The sequence below is a fragment of the Scatophagus argus genome, chromosome 6 (genome assembly GCF_020382885.2).
Source record: "Scatophagus argus isolate fScaArg1 chromosome 6, fScaArg1.pri, whole genome shotgun sequence".
Taxonomy (NCBI): domain Eukaryota; kingdom Metazoa; phylum Chordata; class Actinopteri; family Scatophagidae; genus Scatophagus; species Scatophagus argus.
This window is the reverse complement of record NC_058498.1, coordinates 700671-718908: the sequence shown is the minus strand read 5'-3', so window position 1 is coordinate 718908 and position 18238 is coordinate 700671. Positions and strand designations below refer to the sequence as shown.

The window sequence follows — 18238 nt, the reverse complement described above, 5'->3', positions numbered from 1 at the left end:
AAAGCGTTTCGCTCCGGGCTGCAGGGCTGCTGTCACCTCAGCTCACCTGTGACACCGACACACCGACACACCGACACAGTCTGTGCTGTCGGGCCTCCGTGAGGCCTCAGCAGCAGCAGCGACCGACACATGAACGATCACCTTCACTTTGACTGCACAGAGCGGGTTGACACCCCGCAGCGGAGCAGCAGCCTCAGCCGGCCTGCCTATACGCCCGCCCCCCCTCGTCCTGCCGGGACACTCACACGAAGCCCACCGACAGTCGGTGTCCCAAACCAGAACAGCCTGAAGGGCTGAGCGCACAGACGGAAAGTTTGTGTGCTGTGGCCGAGCTCGCGCGGCTCAGTTTTGCGCAGATTACGGCAGTCAAAGTTTGGAGGGAAAGCGAAGGCTCGTCCAAGCAGACCGACAGCCTGCAGTCCGCCTGGCCGGGCAGCAGGAGCCCGACAGCGGGCTTCAGTCCGAGCAGCAGCCGGGACAAAGAGCGCACAGCCCGCAGAGAAACACACACGAGCAGCGGCTCAAAGGCGCGGGACAGGCCGCCCGCGACGTGCGGCGGGACAGGAAACACCACTCACACCAAATAACCGAATAAAGACACTTTGCAGTCCGCCATGTGCTGCGGCGGAGACCGAGACGGCGGTTGGAGACGCAGCGGCGGACTTTCCGCGTGCAGGCTATAGGACAGGGTCTATAGAGTCCATACAGTCCTGAGTGTACAGTCAACAGTCTATAGGAGAGCCCGGAACCCGCCGCGCTGCAGACAAACACCGTTAGGAGCAGTTAAAAAGTTTAAAGCTCACTCACCTGTGTTAAACATAGCGGAGAATACATATCTGTCGGATCTAATCTTAGATCTGGAAGGTGTGTGTGTGTTTATGTGTGTGTGGGGGGGTTACTGTAACTCCAGCCTGCGTGTGTGCGCGTGCGTGTGCGCAGTGTGTGGGGTGTGTGTGTGTCTCTGTGTGTGGAAAAAAGAAAGAACAGAAAAAAGAAGGACGGGGAGCGAGAGAGGGGAAGCGGAGCCCTCCTTTAGCCCCGCTCGCTTTCACATTTCCAGGCAGGGCTGAACTTTGACCCTGCCTCGGGTTACATGCACTGTCCGGACCTGTTAGAGGCCCTCCGCCGGGGAGCGCACAACTTTCAGCCCAGACACCAAGAACATCTCCAGCAACAAGAGAAAAGTCCCGTCAGAAAAGCTGAAAATGTGAAAAATCACAGGAAGCCCGGCGTGCTGTGCAGGCTGAGGCGAGAGCGGCCGGTGCTGGTGGACGGTGCAAACCTCCAAAACGTCCCCAAAGTGCATATCAAAGCGCCGGAGAGCCGCGGCGGCCGAAGGACCTCGGCAACATGTCTGTCCGTCCTGCGGCGCGCTGTGGCCGGCGAGCGGCGGTGCGGAGGGCGCGGTGCAGCCGCAGCGGCGCTGTCGGCGGAGTCCCGGGGAAAGAGAGCCGAGAGGAGCACAGAAAAAAAGGCAAAACGGGATCCCTGAGCTGCCAGACGGCCGCCTCGCCTCTGAACCAGCCGACAGCTGCTTTCCGTTAATTTATCTGGAGCAGGAGGAGACGCTGCGGGAGAGAGAGGGGGAGAGAGAGAGAGAGTCGCGGTGCTGTCCCGGACACAGAGAGGAGCGCCACCTCCTCTCCGCTCCTCCGCCTGTCTGCTGCTCCCAGCTCCGGGACGTCCAGTCGCTCCGCCGCCGGACTGCGTCGCTCCGTGTGTGTGGGCTGTGCGCACTGACCCTGCAGATCCCAAACTGATCACACACTCTGCTTATCGATCACAAAGACACCATCGATCCTCCGTGCAGTTTCACAAGTAGAATCCGGTGATGCCGCCGTGTGTGTGCGCGCGCGCGCGCGCGTGGCAGAGTTCTTCTGTGCTCCGGGTCCCGCCACTCAAGCAGAAAATCGATGTGAAACTGATCAGACTGTGGCTTTATTGATCAGTATTGATTAGAAATGTAACTGTGTTTCTCTGGCGGAAGGTTTACATTTGATTTACGGAAACTTGTCGAGGTTCCGTTTAGGCACTAAGAGGAAGAGGAGGAACAAATCCAGCAGCGGGGATCCTCAAATGTGGTTGTGGCTCCGCGGGTTTGGATCGTAAAGTCTCCGGCTGCAGCCCCTCTTTCGCCTGCGCTAAATCAACTCCGAGTCCGGCGTGCAGCTCTGCGGCTCCTCCTCCCCCTCTCAGCCTCAGTCCGGCTCCACAGGCTCCTCTGCCCCGGTGTGTGGGAAGGAAAACAAGCTCTAATCCGGCGCTGCGTCGACTCTGAAGCCACTTTAAAGCACCAGGAGCCCGCAAGCGTCTGCTGCTGCTGCCGGCTTCACTGTGAGCTCAGAGAGCAGCTGAGAGGGGAGCAGATCCAGCTGACAGGACGCTCACACCGCAGGGACACGCTGGCTACAAACCAAGGCCAAAGCCTGAAGAAATCCTCCTCATCCTCATCCTCATCCTCATCAGCAGCAGCAACAACAACAACAACAAGATCAATAAAAAGGATTGAACTTTCTGAAGCTGTTGGTGCAGAAATCAGCCCAAATCAGATCACATCTTTATGTAACACACACACACACACACACACACACACACTTATATAACACCAATGAGACATGTGCGACCATGTTGCCAATCATCTCTTTGTATAAAAGTGAAGCTCGTGACCTCCTGACCTGTCTGGTGTGATGACATCATCTCCGTCAGACTGAGGTAATAACAGCACGTAAAACAAGGCCGCCACATCATTTTATTCTTACTTCACTCGTGTGTTTATATGTAAAAGCTCCTCCGCCTGATGCAGTCTGCGGTCGTGCTGCACCTGTTACAGTTTTCCTCTCCTGAGGTTTTATGTTTTGTGTAAAGTTTGTCACTTTTCATAGTTTGGACTGACTACAAACTTCTGAACTTGAACTGGAGGCAAATTATTTACTCCTGTCAAGCAGAGGGAAGTCGTCAAATAAAAGCTGAGGTTGCGGACGCTCAGTGTGAAGCCACAAGCTCGTACTGAGCACTGAGTCCCTGTACTGCGACTGTGCTTTCCGGTCAGAGCTCAGTACTCTACTGCAGTACAGGTGCGGGGCCTGTGGTGGAGGTGAAACGTGTCGGGGGGAAGCAGGACGTCACAGGACGTCACAGGACGTCACAGGACGTCACAGGACGTGTGAGCGTGTCTGATGTGTGATCGCCGCAGAGCCGAGCTGAGAGGAGACGGGTGAGAGCGCCCCCTACGTCACATCCACACAGCTCGCTCCATCAGCAGGTGAAACGTGGTGGTGTTCCAACCACTGGAGCTTCCAGAAGACGTGGAACAAAACAGGGCGGATGTGACAACAGTCACAACAATCCAAGTGACGTCAAGCTGAAAGGACCGAGCAGCCGGGCGCTCATCTCCAGGGAAAAAACAGGATTTCTGAAGACTTTAAAACAATCATAAAGTCACACCTGAGAAGCACAGACACACTATAAACCACTTTACAGGCATATAAGAGGAGTATTAGTCTGTGGAGATACTATAGAAGTGACCATAAAATTCAGCGAAGCCTCTTAAAGCCACAGCCACCCCGTGTGTCCCTATACGACCATTAAAGATGATACAAGAGGAGATTAAAGTCCACAAACAGAAACATAAATCAGCACTAAGAACCACAGACACGCCGTGAAACTCGAGGAATATTACGAACCACAGAGATACTACAGGAGGTAAAAATATCACAATACAGTCGCTGTTACAGAGGAGTGAAATCAGCACCTCAGGGTGCAGCAACGTTATGAACACACCACCGTGATCCTGAACGCACCACAAACACACCCCGAAGCCCCAGGATCAGATTACCGCCACGGGCCATTAATTCTGAGGACATTATATTGATATTTTAGGAGATAAGAGTAAAATAAACTGACCAATGAGTACAACAGGCACGTTGTAAATCCCTACAGAGATAAAAACCACAGACAGAACTGACCTGTGAGACCACACAGGAGGGAGGTTGTTCTGGAAACATCAGGAACATTAAACAAAAAGCACAGTACAGTCAGTGTGATCAAGTGCGATAAAAACAACAGACGTGACCAGCAGGCAGACACGAACAGTTAGAGTTCAAATTACATAATGGACGATAACACACACACACACACACACAGTCACAGGAACATTACAGTATCATGGTACACAAAGTTAAAAATAATATATGGATATTGCAGTTAATCTCAGTTGAGAACCTCCGAAAACACAATAAACTTCCTGACAGATATTTACAGAATATGATCATCGCCTCCGCCGGCAGCACAGCCAATCAGGAGAGGCCACGTCACAGCCACGACCTCTAACCGCACTCTAATTGGACGAAAAACGAGGCATTTGAACGTCAGAGCAGCTTCTGATTGGACGGCAAATTAAAGTTAAAAACATATATATATTGTCGCATACGCGCACACGAGAACGCGCTTATAAACTGCCAAAACAGGTACTACTACTACTAATACTACCTCTGCCACCAAAAACAACAAGAAGGAGAGGAGGGGGAGGAAGAGATTTTGGCAGCCAAAGCCGGTGATCAGGTATTGATCACAGCTGTTGTCTTATCGATCAGTGCAGCAGCACAGACGCGGGCGGTGAAGCAGACAGGTGACTCACCATCGTGACCAGCGCGCAGGTGGGAAACTTCAGTCAGGACGCCTCATGTCCGCCAGCGGAGTCTCCGACCGGGCCGAACTGGGTGTGAGCAGCTCGGGATGACCCACGGAACCAAACTCTGAGGTCTGACTGCAGCCGGGACTCGGCTCGGCTCACCGGCTTCCGTTTCTCTGTGTGCTTGTTTGGCTCGGCTTGGCTCGGTTCGGCTCACAGACTTTACACAAGTTGCATCAGTTGAGACCCCCCGCATAACCCGGTTCAGCTCGGTGTGACCTGGCACAGCACGGGGACAGCAGCAGCGGGTCAGCCCGCGCCGCACAGCCAGGGGCAGCTACAGGGAGCGCTCCCTCCCTGCTCCCCGGCCGGCCGGCCAGGCGGGGCGGATGGAAAGCAAAGACATTTGTGGGGAAGCTGAGGACGCACCTGCGGAGGTGCTGCTCCACCTGCTGACACGCGGCCCGTTAGTTTCCACACTTTTTGATCTCATACACAACAGTTAAAACTCTCCATGAGGTCCATTCAGCAGCTGATCCACACAGCGTGACATCACTGCTGAATCTGTGACGTCTGTAACTTCGCCTCCGCCTCCTCTGGACGGCTACTGTCATGCTAACGCTGGGGTGCATATTTTGGTCTCATGTGCGGCCTGAACACAAACTCATCACTTTCAGCTCTTCATGTTCTCTAAGCTGTCATTAGAGATTTCCCAGGAAGCAACGAGTCGTCCAATCACAGTGAACCCTGTACGCCCCGCCCCTCCGCCTCACCCATCGCGTTTGTTCGCTATGGCTGGATGAACAAACGTGACTTCCTGTCGCCATCTTTTTAAGACTATTTTGCTCACAGAACCGCATGCAGCCATCAAGGATTTGCCATGTGGAAGTGGGCGGGGCTTCATCTGCAGCAGGTTGGACAGACGTTAACGAAGGTGCTAAAAACGCCATCCAGGTGCATTGTGGGAAATCTAGGATCCGGGGACTCTCAGATCCCTAGATACCTCCACCTCTGGCTCAATCTGGTACCTGGACTCTGAATCACTGCCCAGGTCTCACATCTGTAACCAGAGTTTTGTAGGCGGGGCTAACGGTGTCCACGAAGAGCGGCCAGGTGGACGTGGCTGCTCGGTGGAAGTTAATATTTGACTGAGTAAGAGCTTCTTAATAAGAGTTCTTGTTTGGCTCCTTCTCAGCCAAATGTTTATTTTAAAGAATGAAAAGTCAACTCGTTTGCTTTTAGGCTGGTCTGAGAGCAGCCACATGAAGTCCTTAATTATTCTCCGTTTCAAACCTTCATTAAAATGAATTTAAGGAGCCTCCGTGTAGTAAAGGCGAGCCAATTAATTTAAATCTGAAGTTTGTCTTGAGGAGCACCTGTTTGTCAGTCCTGTGAATTATTGTGGCCTCGTGTTGACCTCAGCTGATCTCCTCAGTCCTGCCGGGCTGCAGAGGCTGCGAGTCGTCTGAGGTTAATGAACAGAAGCTTTTATGTTAATAGAAGGACAGCCGGCGTGATTTAACGAGACAATCTGCAGATTTACTTCGCTCAAATACATCTGAGGCTCCACGTTATTAGTCGGCTAAACAACGTCTCAGCAATGAAGGTCAAGACAAAGAGAAGGTAATTAGATTACAGCAATTAAATTGGCTTTTCGATATGATCAATAATCTTAATGTGTAATCATGGATTACTGGCTGGCGGCAGAGCCGTCGTAGCAGAGCTGACGGAGAAACATCTGATCCCAGATCAGGTCTGTGTCTTCAGTGACTGCTGTGGGGTTTTAATTCTGATTTTAATAACTTCTGTCTGGGTTCCGATTCACATCTGTTGTTGCCATGAGTCTCGGTCCTGGTTTTGATCGCATTCAGGATCCCGACGTTCGCCCGCATCATGAGAAACCTGGTTCTTTACCTCCCCACCCTGATGTGGTCTCTTGCAGCCTCCGTGGGCACAGTCTGGCATTCATGAAAGAAATCAGCAGGATTTTTCTCCGGTGTGTTGACATCCCTGTAGGTTCAGGTGTTGTTGAACCTGTTCAGGTGTCGTCTTTCAGTTGTTTATGTCTGACCTGTACTGAATTCACCAGAGACAGGAAGATGTGTCCTCTACAGCGATGTCACTTTGTTTACCTGACAGGTGAATACATAACTGAAAATGAGGAGGCAGCGATCAGACACTTGGATCAGGTGTTCACACTGCAGAGGTGACGCGTTCGGGTTTCTCCAAAAAACTGATCCAGGACCCTGTGCCGTCCGTGACAACACACTGACTGAAGTGTGACTTTGTGGTACTGCAGGACACTGAGTGATGAAGTGAAGATAAAAGAGCACGACCTGCTCCTCAGGTGATCCACCTGCATGACATCAGACTCCTCTGTTCCCTTCACTGCTGACCTGAGCTCAGCAGTGTGTCAGAAAAGCAGCCTGAGGCGCCATCTAGAGCCAACAGGCTGACACTACAACACAGTCTGCAGGGCCAGTGAGTTAAAACATGTGAGACTCGCTGTAAAAACAGGATTACTGTCAAGGTCAAAGGTCAATGTATTTGATTCATGGGTTAAAAAAAAATAAACTCAAATTAACTCAAATGCTGTAACATACTTACACACATTTCAGTGTATTAATATATAGCTGAACTGCTTACTTTGTGACACACACAAATGAATCCTGTTCCAACCAAAAAATTTTACGATAATTGAGCTGTGCTTTTTAAGTAGCAAAAATCAAAGAAAACAATACAAAATCTGTTTTTGAATGTATTTAGGTGTTTCCAAGATTATTTATCTTTAGATATTTAAATATAAAATAATGTGTGAAATAAATCACATGTAAACCAAAATATGATGGCACAACTGAAATGATCATTGATTCTCATTGCAAATTAAATTATTCTTATACACCTAATATATTAAAAATGAAAACGAATTACCAGAACAAATTTTTAAAATGTAAAATATTTTGACACGTTGAAATCCACCAGAGGCAAAGTCATTCATTCCTCCCTCCCACCGACTGGCTGAGAAAAAGCCCCAGCAGGAGGAAACTCGCCCGGCGACAGGTGACACAGCACCGAGCGTGACTTTGGATTTCAGCACAAATTCTCGTCTTTGTGAGGACCAGTTTAAGTTCACACCTGATCCTCAGCGCTTCAGACGGCAGTTTGAAGGTTGCACTTGGTTTAATGACGTGCAGAGTTACAAGTGCGTTTGGATTGAGGTTCAGGGTTCAGTCAGGGTCCTCACGAGTACAGAAACACGTGGCTCCAGCAGGGCCATCGGCTGGCCTCTGAGGTCCTTCACCACCATCTTGTTCTGAATAAACAAGCAGCGCTGTCTCCCACACACACGCACGCACACGCACGCACACACCACAGCTGAAACTCTTCTTCAGCTTCATTAACACTTTGAAACTCTCAGCATCACAACATGTCAGTCGTTACTATGACAACCAGTCATCACAGCCCCCACACCCTAATTTCCTTTTTCTTTTTGTTTGGTATGTAACATATTCTCATTGTGGGAGACGAAGTGAAATCAAAATAAAACCGCTCAGCTGCTGAATGGAGTGTGGATGGACGTGACTGCAGAAAGAAACACTTAAAAACAGCCTTGATGTGCTTGGAAACTCGCTCTGATTTACCACCTGAAGTTCTCTCGCTCAGCTGAACCGAGATCTCCATCCAAGCATAATTTTACAAATGACATGTCTCAGATATACACCCTCAGATAAGCGACGATAAGTCACACGTCTGTGACGTTTGCTGCTTGTGCAGCGCGTAAACCTGCTTTCTGTGACCACTTCAGGTACAGTATGAAGCAGCATGAAGTCAAGAACAACATTGGAGAGACTTTGGGTTATTGTGGGAGATACGAGTTACATCAGCCAACCAATTAGACGTGAGCAGAAATTCAAAAACTCGACATGGACGTCACCATGGAGACGGGCTGATGTCGGCAGCGGGTTTGGGCTAAAAAATACTGCAAGACCACAAAGTGTGTGTGTGTGTGTGATGGGGGATGGGGGCTCCACCTGCTCCCACTGAGCTGCTGCCAGGCTGGAGATCAGCCAACAGCACCGGGCCTGAAACCAAGCCTCCACCAAGCTCGCACAACCAGAGAGAGAGAGAGAGAGAGAGAGGAAAAACAGAAGGAGAGAGTAAAAATAGAGTGATGAGGAGGAAGAAGAAGGTCAGGAAACCAAGAAAGAGAAGAAGAGTTAAAAAAAAATCAGACAAGAAGAAGGATAAAGGAGAAAGAAGGAGGAACAGGGCTGGAAAAGAGGGAGAGAAAGAAGTGATGAGGGACAAAGAGCAAAGAAAGAAAGCAAAGTGGAGGCGGAACCAAGTCTGAAAACTAGGAGGGCTGAGAGGAAGAAGGAAGAGGAAAAGTAGAACGACAGTAGAGGAGGGAATTATGATGAGGAGAGAGACAGGAACAGGAAGAAAAAGAAAGAGAGACGAGGGGAAAAGACACCAGACAGAAAAGAGGACAAGGAGAGGAGAGGAGAAGGGGGGATGTCGAGGCAGGACAATGTCAAAAAGCAGAAAACAGAAGAAAAGAAAAGAAAGGAGTTAATAAAGGACGGAGATGAAGAGAAGATCTTCAGGTCTGATTTCTGTCTCCTCGCCTGTCGTGTTTCTCAGCTCCACAAACACTCAGAGGAAAGCACGAGCGCAGCCAGCGCGCTGCATTAGCCTGACGAGCTAACGGTCAGCGAGGACTGAAAGCCAGCAGACACAAAATAAATTTACACACAATGATCCCACTCTCCTCAGCTCTGCACATTCTCTGGCAGGTTTCGCCGTCTGGCGACGACCTTGGCGGTTTGGACGAGCTTCCGTTTGCGGTTAAAAAAGCTGGAAAAATGTGCGATGAACTTTGAAATGTCATTGCATCTCACTCAGATGATACAAAACCCGTCTTCAAAAGTCTGATGGGCTGCGTTTGTGTGTGTGTGTGTGTGTGTGGAAGATGGGTTTGTGTGGCTACAACAGAAGAAGAGGATGAAACAGGAAGGCAGTTGTGTAGTGAGAGGGAGGCAGGAGGAACAGATGGCCTGGCAGAGCATGGGGAGAGGCCGGAACCCCCCCACCCTCTGACCGACTTTCATTGATGAGCCAGAGAGAGAGAGAGAGTGTGTGTGTGTGTGTGTGTGTGTGTGTGTGGGTGCATGTACACAGCACGTGTTAGTCACATATGCCATCGCACAATATTATTTAGAACAGCACCACCCGACTATTTCAAGTTTATACACAAACACGGAGCCTCGGAGCTGCCTGCCAACATCCCGACGCTAACACACAGAGTGTGTTTCTGTTGGTTTCAGCAGCAGCAATCATCACATTCAAGAAGCTCGTACCAAACAAACAAAGAGCAGAAACAAGTGGACATTTTTCTGCTTCAGTCTAATGATGCAAACTCTCCTCCAGCTGCTGATTTTGTTCTGAAGCAGAGTGTAATTTGGCTGTGTGCTAATAATCACTTTTTCTATCGAGTGAATGCATTTGAATGCTGGAAGGGTTAGCCTAGCTTAGCATCAGGACTGGTCCTGTCCACAGTTCCAAACACACCTACCAACACAGTGAAGGTGAAAACCACAGGTTGTGTGTTAGTGGGAGCTTCACGCCAGAACTCAGTTCAGTACCATCGCGTCTGGACGGAAACCAAAACATGAGCTCACAAACTGTAAGGGACAGCGCACACTGTGGCTGAAATGAAGTACCGAACCCTCGCCGTTCTCAGGTGTCACCAACACAACCAGACTTCTGTCCTCCTCGGAGCTACCGGCCACACAGGACCAAGCGTGAGTTCACTCAGGCAGTCTGTGATGGAGACATGAAGGCTGATGGTGTCATTATTCTGCAGACGGGACAACATGTCCTCCATAAAGACACGTTAAAGCACAGAACTTGTGTTAATCAGAGCGTCTGCGGGGCACAGCCAGGCCAGCTGTTGCTTACAGTCTTCATGCTAAGCACATCCTAAAGGGAGGCTCCACGTATGTGCTGCCCAGTTTGACACGTTCTTGGCTTTGGTTTGTAGAAGCGAGACGTGGCGTCTCCGTGACTTCTGACATCACGTTTAATGGACTGATGGATGTGAATCGAACGTAGCTGGCAGATTAACTAAGATCAATGATATAAAACTGAAAGCACTGAAGGCATCAGACTTTAAAGGGCGTGGAAATGCAGACAGTGAACGCAGCATCGCCTCTGTCCCGACTGAGGGGAGGTGAAGGTAAAGGAGACTGCTGGGAGGGACGGAGGACGAGTCGAGTCAGCGCTTCATCAGTGCACGAATAACAAAAACCCTCCTCTCACCTCCGGCCTCCCTCAGAGAGAAAGAGAGTGTGTGTGTGTGTGTTCGTGTGTGTGTGGTATCAAACTGTGTGTTCAGTTTATGGATCCAGCCAAGCAGAAAGTTGGAGCGTTTCACATTATACAAGCTAACGAAAATATCTGGTAAACGCTGAAGGGAAAGCAGGAGGGGTGCAGAGGTCAACCCTGACGAGAGACGAGCTCCTTCTTCGTCTCCTTCTTCTTCTCTGTCTTACATATCTAAACCAGGCTCTCTCACACACACACACACACACACACACACACACACTAATGCCTTCGCTCTTCCCTCGGCAGCAGATTGCCCACGCACATGCAGGTTTCACCAGGACCCAACCTGACTGGGCGCCCAAAAAATATTCTGCCTTCTTTGAGAGGAAGAAGGAAGCCTGCGGGCGAGAAGATGGGGAACGTAGGCAAGCTGTCAGCAGGGCCGGGCATATGCTGGACCCCCCTCCACCCACCCTACAAAACTCCTCCTCGTCCTCCTCCTCCCCCCTCACCTCCTTCTGTCTCCTCTCTGCCAGGCAACCGGTCCACAAACCAGTAAAGCAGCCAGTCGGATCCTCACATCACGATGTGTTTGGGAGGATTTTTCTGTTCGTTGAGGAACTGGGCATCGCTGTGGCTGTCTGCTCAACACTTCACAACTCAATTTGTTGAATGAAAAAGGTTTTTATAAGAATGTTTTTTGATGCGCACCGTGTTGTCTTCAGTGACGGTTTTTATGTTTTCATACCCACAGACACAAAGACAATAAGCTCATGAATAAAAACGTTCTTCATGCGGAGGATTTTTTTCTTATTTCACAAGTTTGGTTAACATCATGTGGTCCACAGCGTTTGTCTTCTATGAGATCATTTAAAGCATTAAAGAAAAATATTACAAAAAGATAAAATAAAGTATCCTCAAGTCGTCTGCACTGTCGCCGTCTCTCTCAGGAAACAGAAACCGCAGAGCAGATCGGTTATTAAATCTGAAGCGAAACCGATTCTGTTTAACGCGTTGACGGACAACCGCTTCAATCAGCCTGTTGTGTCTATAATGGAGTGAATTCACCCGAACAACAACAACACAGGAAGGTAACACACACACACACACACACACAGATGTGCTGCCCCCCCCCACACACAATATGAAAACAACAGAGGAGACCTGCCAGCTGTTCACATAAAAACAGGGAGTCTGCACACACAGCTGGAGACACACACACACACACACACACAGAAACTGGCAGGTGTGAGGCAGGATGGGAACCAATGGCATCGCTGTGTTAATTACAGTGAAGAGATGATTGATCAGGAGCTCGTCAGCAGCTTCGTTAGACATCACAGACATGCGTCCTCAATGGATGATCAATCAGCCAATCAGGATGATGCACATATAAATGCTTTTTAGGCCACAGTTAACACACATTTTACATCAAAATACAGACATGAAATTATTTACAGATTTGGTTTTAACCTGAACTAACATGAACCAATCAGAACAAACAACAGACTGTTTTTGTACGAAATGTGACATTAAAATGAGGACATGATCTGATTTTACAGATGAGTTCGACTCATTTATTTACATTTAAAATGTATTGCATTTAGACGCTAAATCTGATGTTCTCATATCACAGGAAGTCCATGTTTACGTGGCTAAAGTTTTTTCGATCTGAAATTGATTGGAAAATGTGGATTGTTAAAGGTGGAAATAAAAACAAAAACGACTAAAAATAATTTTATTAATCCACAACCCCAAAGTAGATTCATTTCAATCAAATGTGATCTTAATTTGTGAGTTCAACTGGATTTTTCTTTCATTTGGCATATTTTTCAGTTTGGACCTTTTGTTTCTGTATGTTTTAGTTATTTTATTTGGTTTTGTCAGCTGCTGTGCTGGAAAACTTTCCCTTCCTTTCTTTTTGAGCAGACTGTAAAAAAAGAACAAAATCAAGTCGGTGAAATCAAATGAAATGTCGTGTTTGACCTCTCGGAGGTCGGACTGCAGAGGATTTTTGTTCCTCCAGTCCAGTTCAGAATACGTGCTGACTGCTTGGCGTCTGCTGGTTTCAGGCCGCGGCTGCAGTCAGCATCGCGTCCGCCGCTTTTGCCGCTCTAATGCCTTTTTAATTGAACGCCGTCCGTCCTGTGGTCTGGTCTCATGCTGGATATCTGTCGCTGTCTCTGCAGACAGGAGCTTTATTGCGGAGCGGCTCTGGGCCTTTTGTGGCCCTCGGCGGCGATCGGGAGGCCAGGCCCCGTCTCCCGCGGTGTGACTAACGTGGGGCGACAGTGCCAAGGCGGCGGAGGGCAGCGGCCGATTGCCAGGGAGCCTCACGCCGCTCCGCTCGGCTAAGGGCCGCCTTTGTGCGACGTCGCCGCCCGCTATCTTCCCACAACATGTGCTGCTGTCAGGGGCCCAAGAGGGCCAAATCTGCTTTTTTGGACAGAAAGCTTCCCCCAAATCCTCTTGATGCGCTCCCGCTCTCCCCTTTAATGTCTTCATTTACCATAGCCAGTGGCCTTGTAGTGTTTTGAAGTGGAAGGGGGGCGGGAACGGATGACTAATTCATACAAGTATTGTGTTTGAACTTCACATGCATGGAGTCCGTGTGCTGTGATTCTGCAGCAGCAAAGTGAAGCCTGTCAGGTGCTGATGGGACGCATTTATAAAATTCTCTCTCATAAAATTACAACCGGCTGGCACAAAGTGTTTCATAGAGAAATAAGAGTCACATTCCTCCCCAGCAGTGAATAAAATCATAAAATAAAAAATAAAATAATAAATGTATGGTTTCAATTCAAAACAAACGGTGAGAAAATAGAGCACTGCAGAAAGACAAACGACACTGATCACATAGCAATAGTGAGCACTGAGGCTCCCAGCGCGTCGACTCACGGCGTAATGTCTCCCTCTGCTGGTGGTGCGACGGTAACACATCAGTCTGAGGGCAAACCCCCCTCAGTTCAGCCCTGCCAGCAGCACAGACACATCAGGCCAACCAGAGGTCAACCAGACGAGACGAGACGAGATCGCAGCCATCGCAGACACACACTGATCGGCCTGAACTCAACTGCTGCATAGATGCTACAGATTCAAACGGCTGATTTGTCCGACAGAGACATAAATAGATAGATACTTAATTCATCACCAAGGGAAACTCACGAGCTTATAACTGGAACACATTTGACCTTCGGCACTTTCGGTTATTAGCTAAACAAAACTGACCACGAAGAAACTGTGGCGGACGCAGAGGAAACTCAGGACGGTTTGACGTCCAGGTGAGACGCTCTGCGGCGCTCCAGCCGGGACTTTACAACACGCCTACCACGTGTAGAGGAGATGCTCACAGGTAAAACATGAGACTTGTGAGGACTGCTGTGACTTTTGTGTTCAGCTCACAAACGCTGACACACATTTCATTTCGGCGATCGGATGTTTCCAAGTGAAATGCACTTTGGGACTTTTTTCAATCAAAGAAGCAGATATTTTCCAACACAGTTGCTGATCTTTTGCTGTGATGACTCAACCAGTTTCATGTCCAACTGTGAAAACATGAACCAGACTCTGAACCAGAGCCCGTGCACTGAAATAACTCCTGCCTACCTCAGCCACCTCCTCGTACCACATCGACTTCCTCCTCAAACGCATCCTACAGCAGAGGAAGAATATCTCCAAATTTACAACCAGGAAGTTTCTCTCAAACAGCCCAAATCAAACGAGCGGATAACCATGACCTCCACGGCTCAAGAAGAGACACCATGACACCAAAGACCTCCACCAAAGACCTCCGCTGCAAACACTACAAAGACGTAAAAACACGTTAACATGACAAAACGTCTGTTCCAGGTGGGCTCAGTCCCGACTTCCTTCCTCACTCTCTGACTCGCCTGGAAGTTACAGCGACAGGAAATGAAACACACGGTTAGCGGGAATCAAACTGAGTCTGAACTTTCTTGGAAACACCTGGGATGATGAAGGTACAGCACTCAGCAGGATATGACAGAGGTGGAGTCGCTTTCAGACGCCTTAATGCCGAAATCTTACACAACATATCTGTAGATTTCCTGCCCTGTTAAAGTTAAATGGCCAGCTGATGAATTCATCTTTACTCGTTTTCTGAAACCTTCAGTGTATTTGGAGTTTGCTGTGTATTTCGTGTGTGCGTGACCCGAGTGTGGAGGAGAGTGATGAACACGGCGGGGGTGACAGCGGGGAGCGAGGACGATGAAGGATGCTGCGGGAGGAAGTGGGACGCAGGGACGCCATCACTCACTGACCCCCTCCACACCGACACCCCCAGCCTCCATATGTGGACCTCAGGAAGATGGATCTGGGTTTATGGATGATGCATTCAGGCGAAGAGAGACGTGGGCACACGTCCAAACATGTTTGTCATGAGAAGGGGATCAGCCCGTTCAGCTGCCACATCAAACAGAGAGAAAATCTGCAGCGTCTCATTCATGGAAAGCAACACTCATAACCTCCAAAGTCCACCTTAACTACCGTTTGCTCTTTCAAGTACATGTTGCTGACAGTACTTCTGTACTCAAGGTGTCGAATGCAGGACTTGTAATAGTTTCAGAGTATTGTTATGTTATGGTCTTTTTACTTAAGTAAAAGTTGTGAATACTTCTTCTCCTGTTGTTAACAACTCATCTCACTGCTCACACTTTATGTCTTTAAAGACATCTTTCACTTCCTGTCACCTCTCACCTCCTCAGATCAGTGTCAGCACAGTCTACACCTCGATCACATGCTACAGACAGGTAGCATCTTAAACATGGTGTGGAACCATCACAAGTCTGTCCACCACAGACCAACCCAACACCACCTTAACGCCCTCATACACCCTCCAGAACATCTTAAACACATCTTTAACCACACACGGTTTGTCGTCTTGTGTTGGAGTCTTCTCTTCTCCTCCCTCCTGTCAGTGACCCCCCCCACCCCACCCACCCCATATCCTGGACCTTGTCCGGCTGTGGTTGTCGGCTCTGCAGCAGTAAATGGATGTGCCCTCCTGAGCGAACAGGTCAGCACTTATTTCCGCAGCACTTAATGAGAAGCACATGGCTGCTGTTCTCTGTTTGGGTAGCACCTCCTCCTCCTCATTTCTGCCCTCCCTTCAGGCTTCCTCATCCGGTTGGCCGGGGCCGGAGGGGAGGCTAAATCCCTGGGAGGAAGATGGAGGAGCGGGATAACTCCCCAGGAGAGGGAGGTGAGGGGAGAGGACTAACACAAGGGCAAGAAAAACGAGAAGAATAATGCTGCATTCATGTCTTATTGGAAAAGAGAAACAACGGAATATCGTCATGCAATATAATGGAAGAACTGAAGAAAAGTAGTGTGCTGATGACACCGTAACACTTCCTGAATCAAGAGTAAACCTTAAGAATCTCATACCGCCTTCAGATACCTCCTCAGAACACATTACTTCTCAGCTATGTCGTACTCCACCTTAACTGTCACAATGGTCCACCTTAACAACTGATTTCTCTTCATACCACCTCCAACAAACCACTTACACATCCACCCATACCTCCTTAATATACTGTACTTCACACCATCTCTACTCTGAGCCAAACCTCTGCATTCTAGCCCAACCACAACAGACCACCTTAAAAACTCTCCTGTGCCATCACTTCTCCCCCACACGTCCTCACATCTTCTAAGGTTCTAACCCCACCTTAACTACTTCTTAACCTACAGCAGTTCACTTTACAAACCTGCTACACTTGCTCATCTCACCTCCACCTCTGCTACACCTTTTCATGTCACCATTAAACCTCTGTACTCCGCTACAGCTCAGTTCAGAGTATTTTTACTTGACTACATTTATCTGACATCTGCATACAATATCATGTTTTGTTATAAACTTCACAGTTTGTACAAACACAGCCGAGACTATCAGCCAAATAGTCGGTCAACTGGGAAAAAATTGATAACAACTGAAGTCATTTTTTACATTTACAGTATTTTTACTGCGTGGCCTTACTGAAGTCAAAGCCTGGACACATACTGTACTAGTAAATACCACATCAGTGAGCGCTGTGTGTATTTATTTGTCCTGATTTGATGACACCACAGTCTGTCTCCACGTTGACGTCTTACAGTCGGGCACAGACTGCGATCAAAGCTTCAGAGCCACAGAGACACGTGACGTGAACCCGAGTCACCGCAGTGTGGACGGGCCTCGACAGCTTCGTCCACACTGTCCCAGCACGCAGAGCTGCTTCCCGACCTCACGAGGAGAGCAGCAGCTAAATGTCCGACTGCCTTAAACATCCTCAGTTCACACACAGCGATGAACAGATGACAGAAAACCACCAAACCTGACAGCACAGGCAGGGAGCAGAAACAGAATTATTTATAAAGGGGAATCCTCCTTTAAAAGTCCTTTTAAAAGTCTTTTTCTTGAAGCCTGTCAACATGGGACACAGAAATTCACTCTGAACAGCACAAAATGAGGTGGAAAGGTGTCCACTCGAGCCCACAGTGCTTTAGAAATGTGCTCTCTTATTGTGAAGGTTCACGGCTCCACAGACAACACGGTCCTGACACCGAGACCGAAACCCGGCCTCAAAGGATCCCCAGTTAACTGTGACGAGCACCAGGAAGTGAGAACCATGAAGCTCTGTTTGTCTTGGAAACTGAAGAAGTTGGACATGTTGAAAAGGAGTTTTGCTTCCACGTCAACCTGTGTGTGTGTGTGTGTGTGTGTGTGTGAGTCCAGCTGCAGACGGACTGAGGACCTGGGAATAGGTGCATCATGAATATTCATACTGGAGCCTCTGGTTGGAACAGCTGCCAGAGAAACAAGCTGCTGGGAGACGGCAACACACACACACACACACACACACACACACACACACACGGCTGCAGAAGGCAGAGGGGATCTGTCTGTTTGTCTGCTTCAGGCTACCGATGGAGACGCACACCAACAAGGCAGCGCCGTCACCAATATGTGGCGTCGACCCTCTCACCATTACCAGGAGAGACTAACTGAAAGCCTGTCTGCATGTGCTCAGATCTGAAATCGGCTCAGCTGCAGCTCCTCTAATGTCCAGTAGGTGTCGCTATGACAAAACTTTGCAATGAAGTGAATGGGAAAACCTCCAACTTCTTTTGATGAATATCATTTCTCTTCATCACTGCAGTCAAACACTTTTACACGTTTCTCCACTTAGTTTATTTTGCGCTTTGTGAGTAAAAACAGTGTGAGTCTTACTTTACAAAGTTCTTACTTCACTACACTTAACTGGCAGCCTTTCAGGTTCA

The 18238-nt window shown here is 48.8% G+C and overlaps 1 protein-coding gene across 9 annotated transcripts in view; it reads right to left on the bottom strand.

The window, feature by feature from the left end:
* nfia (nuclear factor I/A) overlaps positions 1-18238 on the bottom strand; it is a 127385-nt gene that overhangs the window by 87266 nt on the left and 21881 nt on the right. The window contains exon 1 of one of the 9 annotated variants that reach the window (XM_046390621.1): positions 4637-5063. The exons of 5 other annotated variants lie outside the window; for them this stretch is intronic. In XM_046390621.1, the coding sequence (XP_046246577.1) occupies positions 4637-4639 (3 nt within the window). In that variant the 5' untranslated portion in view covers positions 4640-5063. Of the gene's footprint in view, positions 1-807; positions 2340-4636; positions 5064-18238 lie in introns of those variants that run through there. 3 more of the 9 variants (XM_046390620.1, XM_046390623.1, XM_046390624.1) reach the window with 3 other exon arrangements.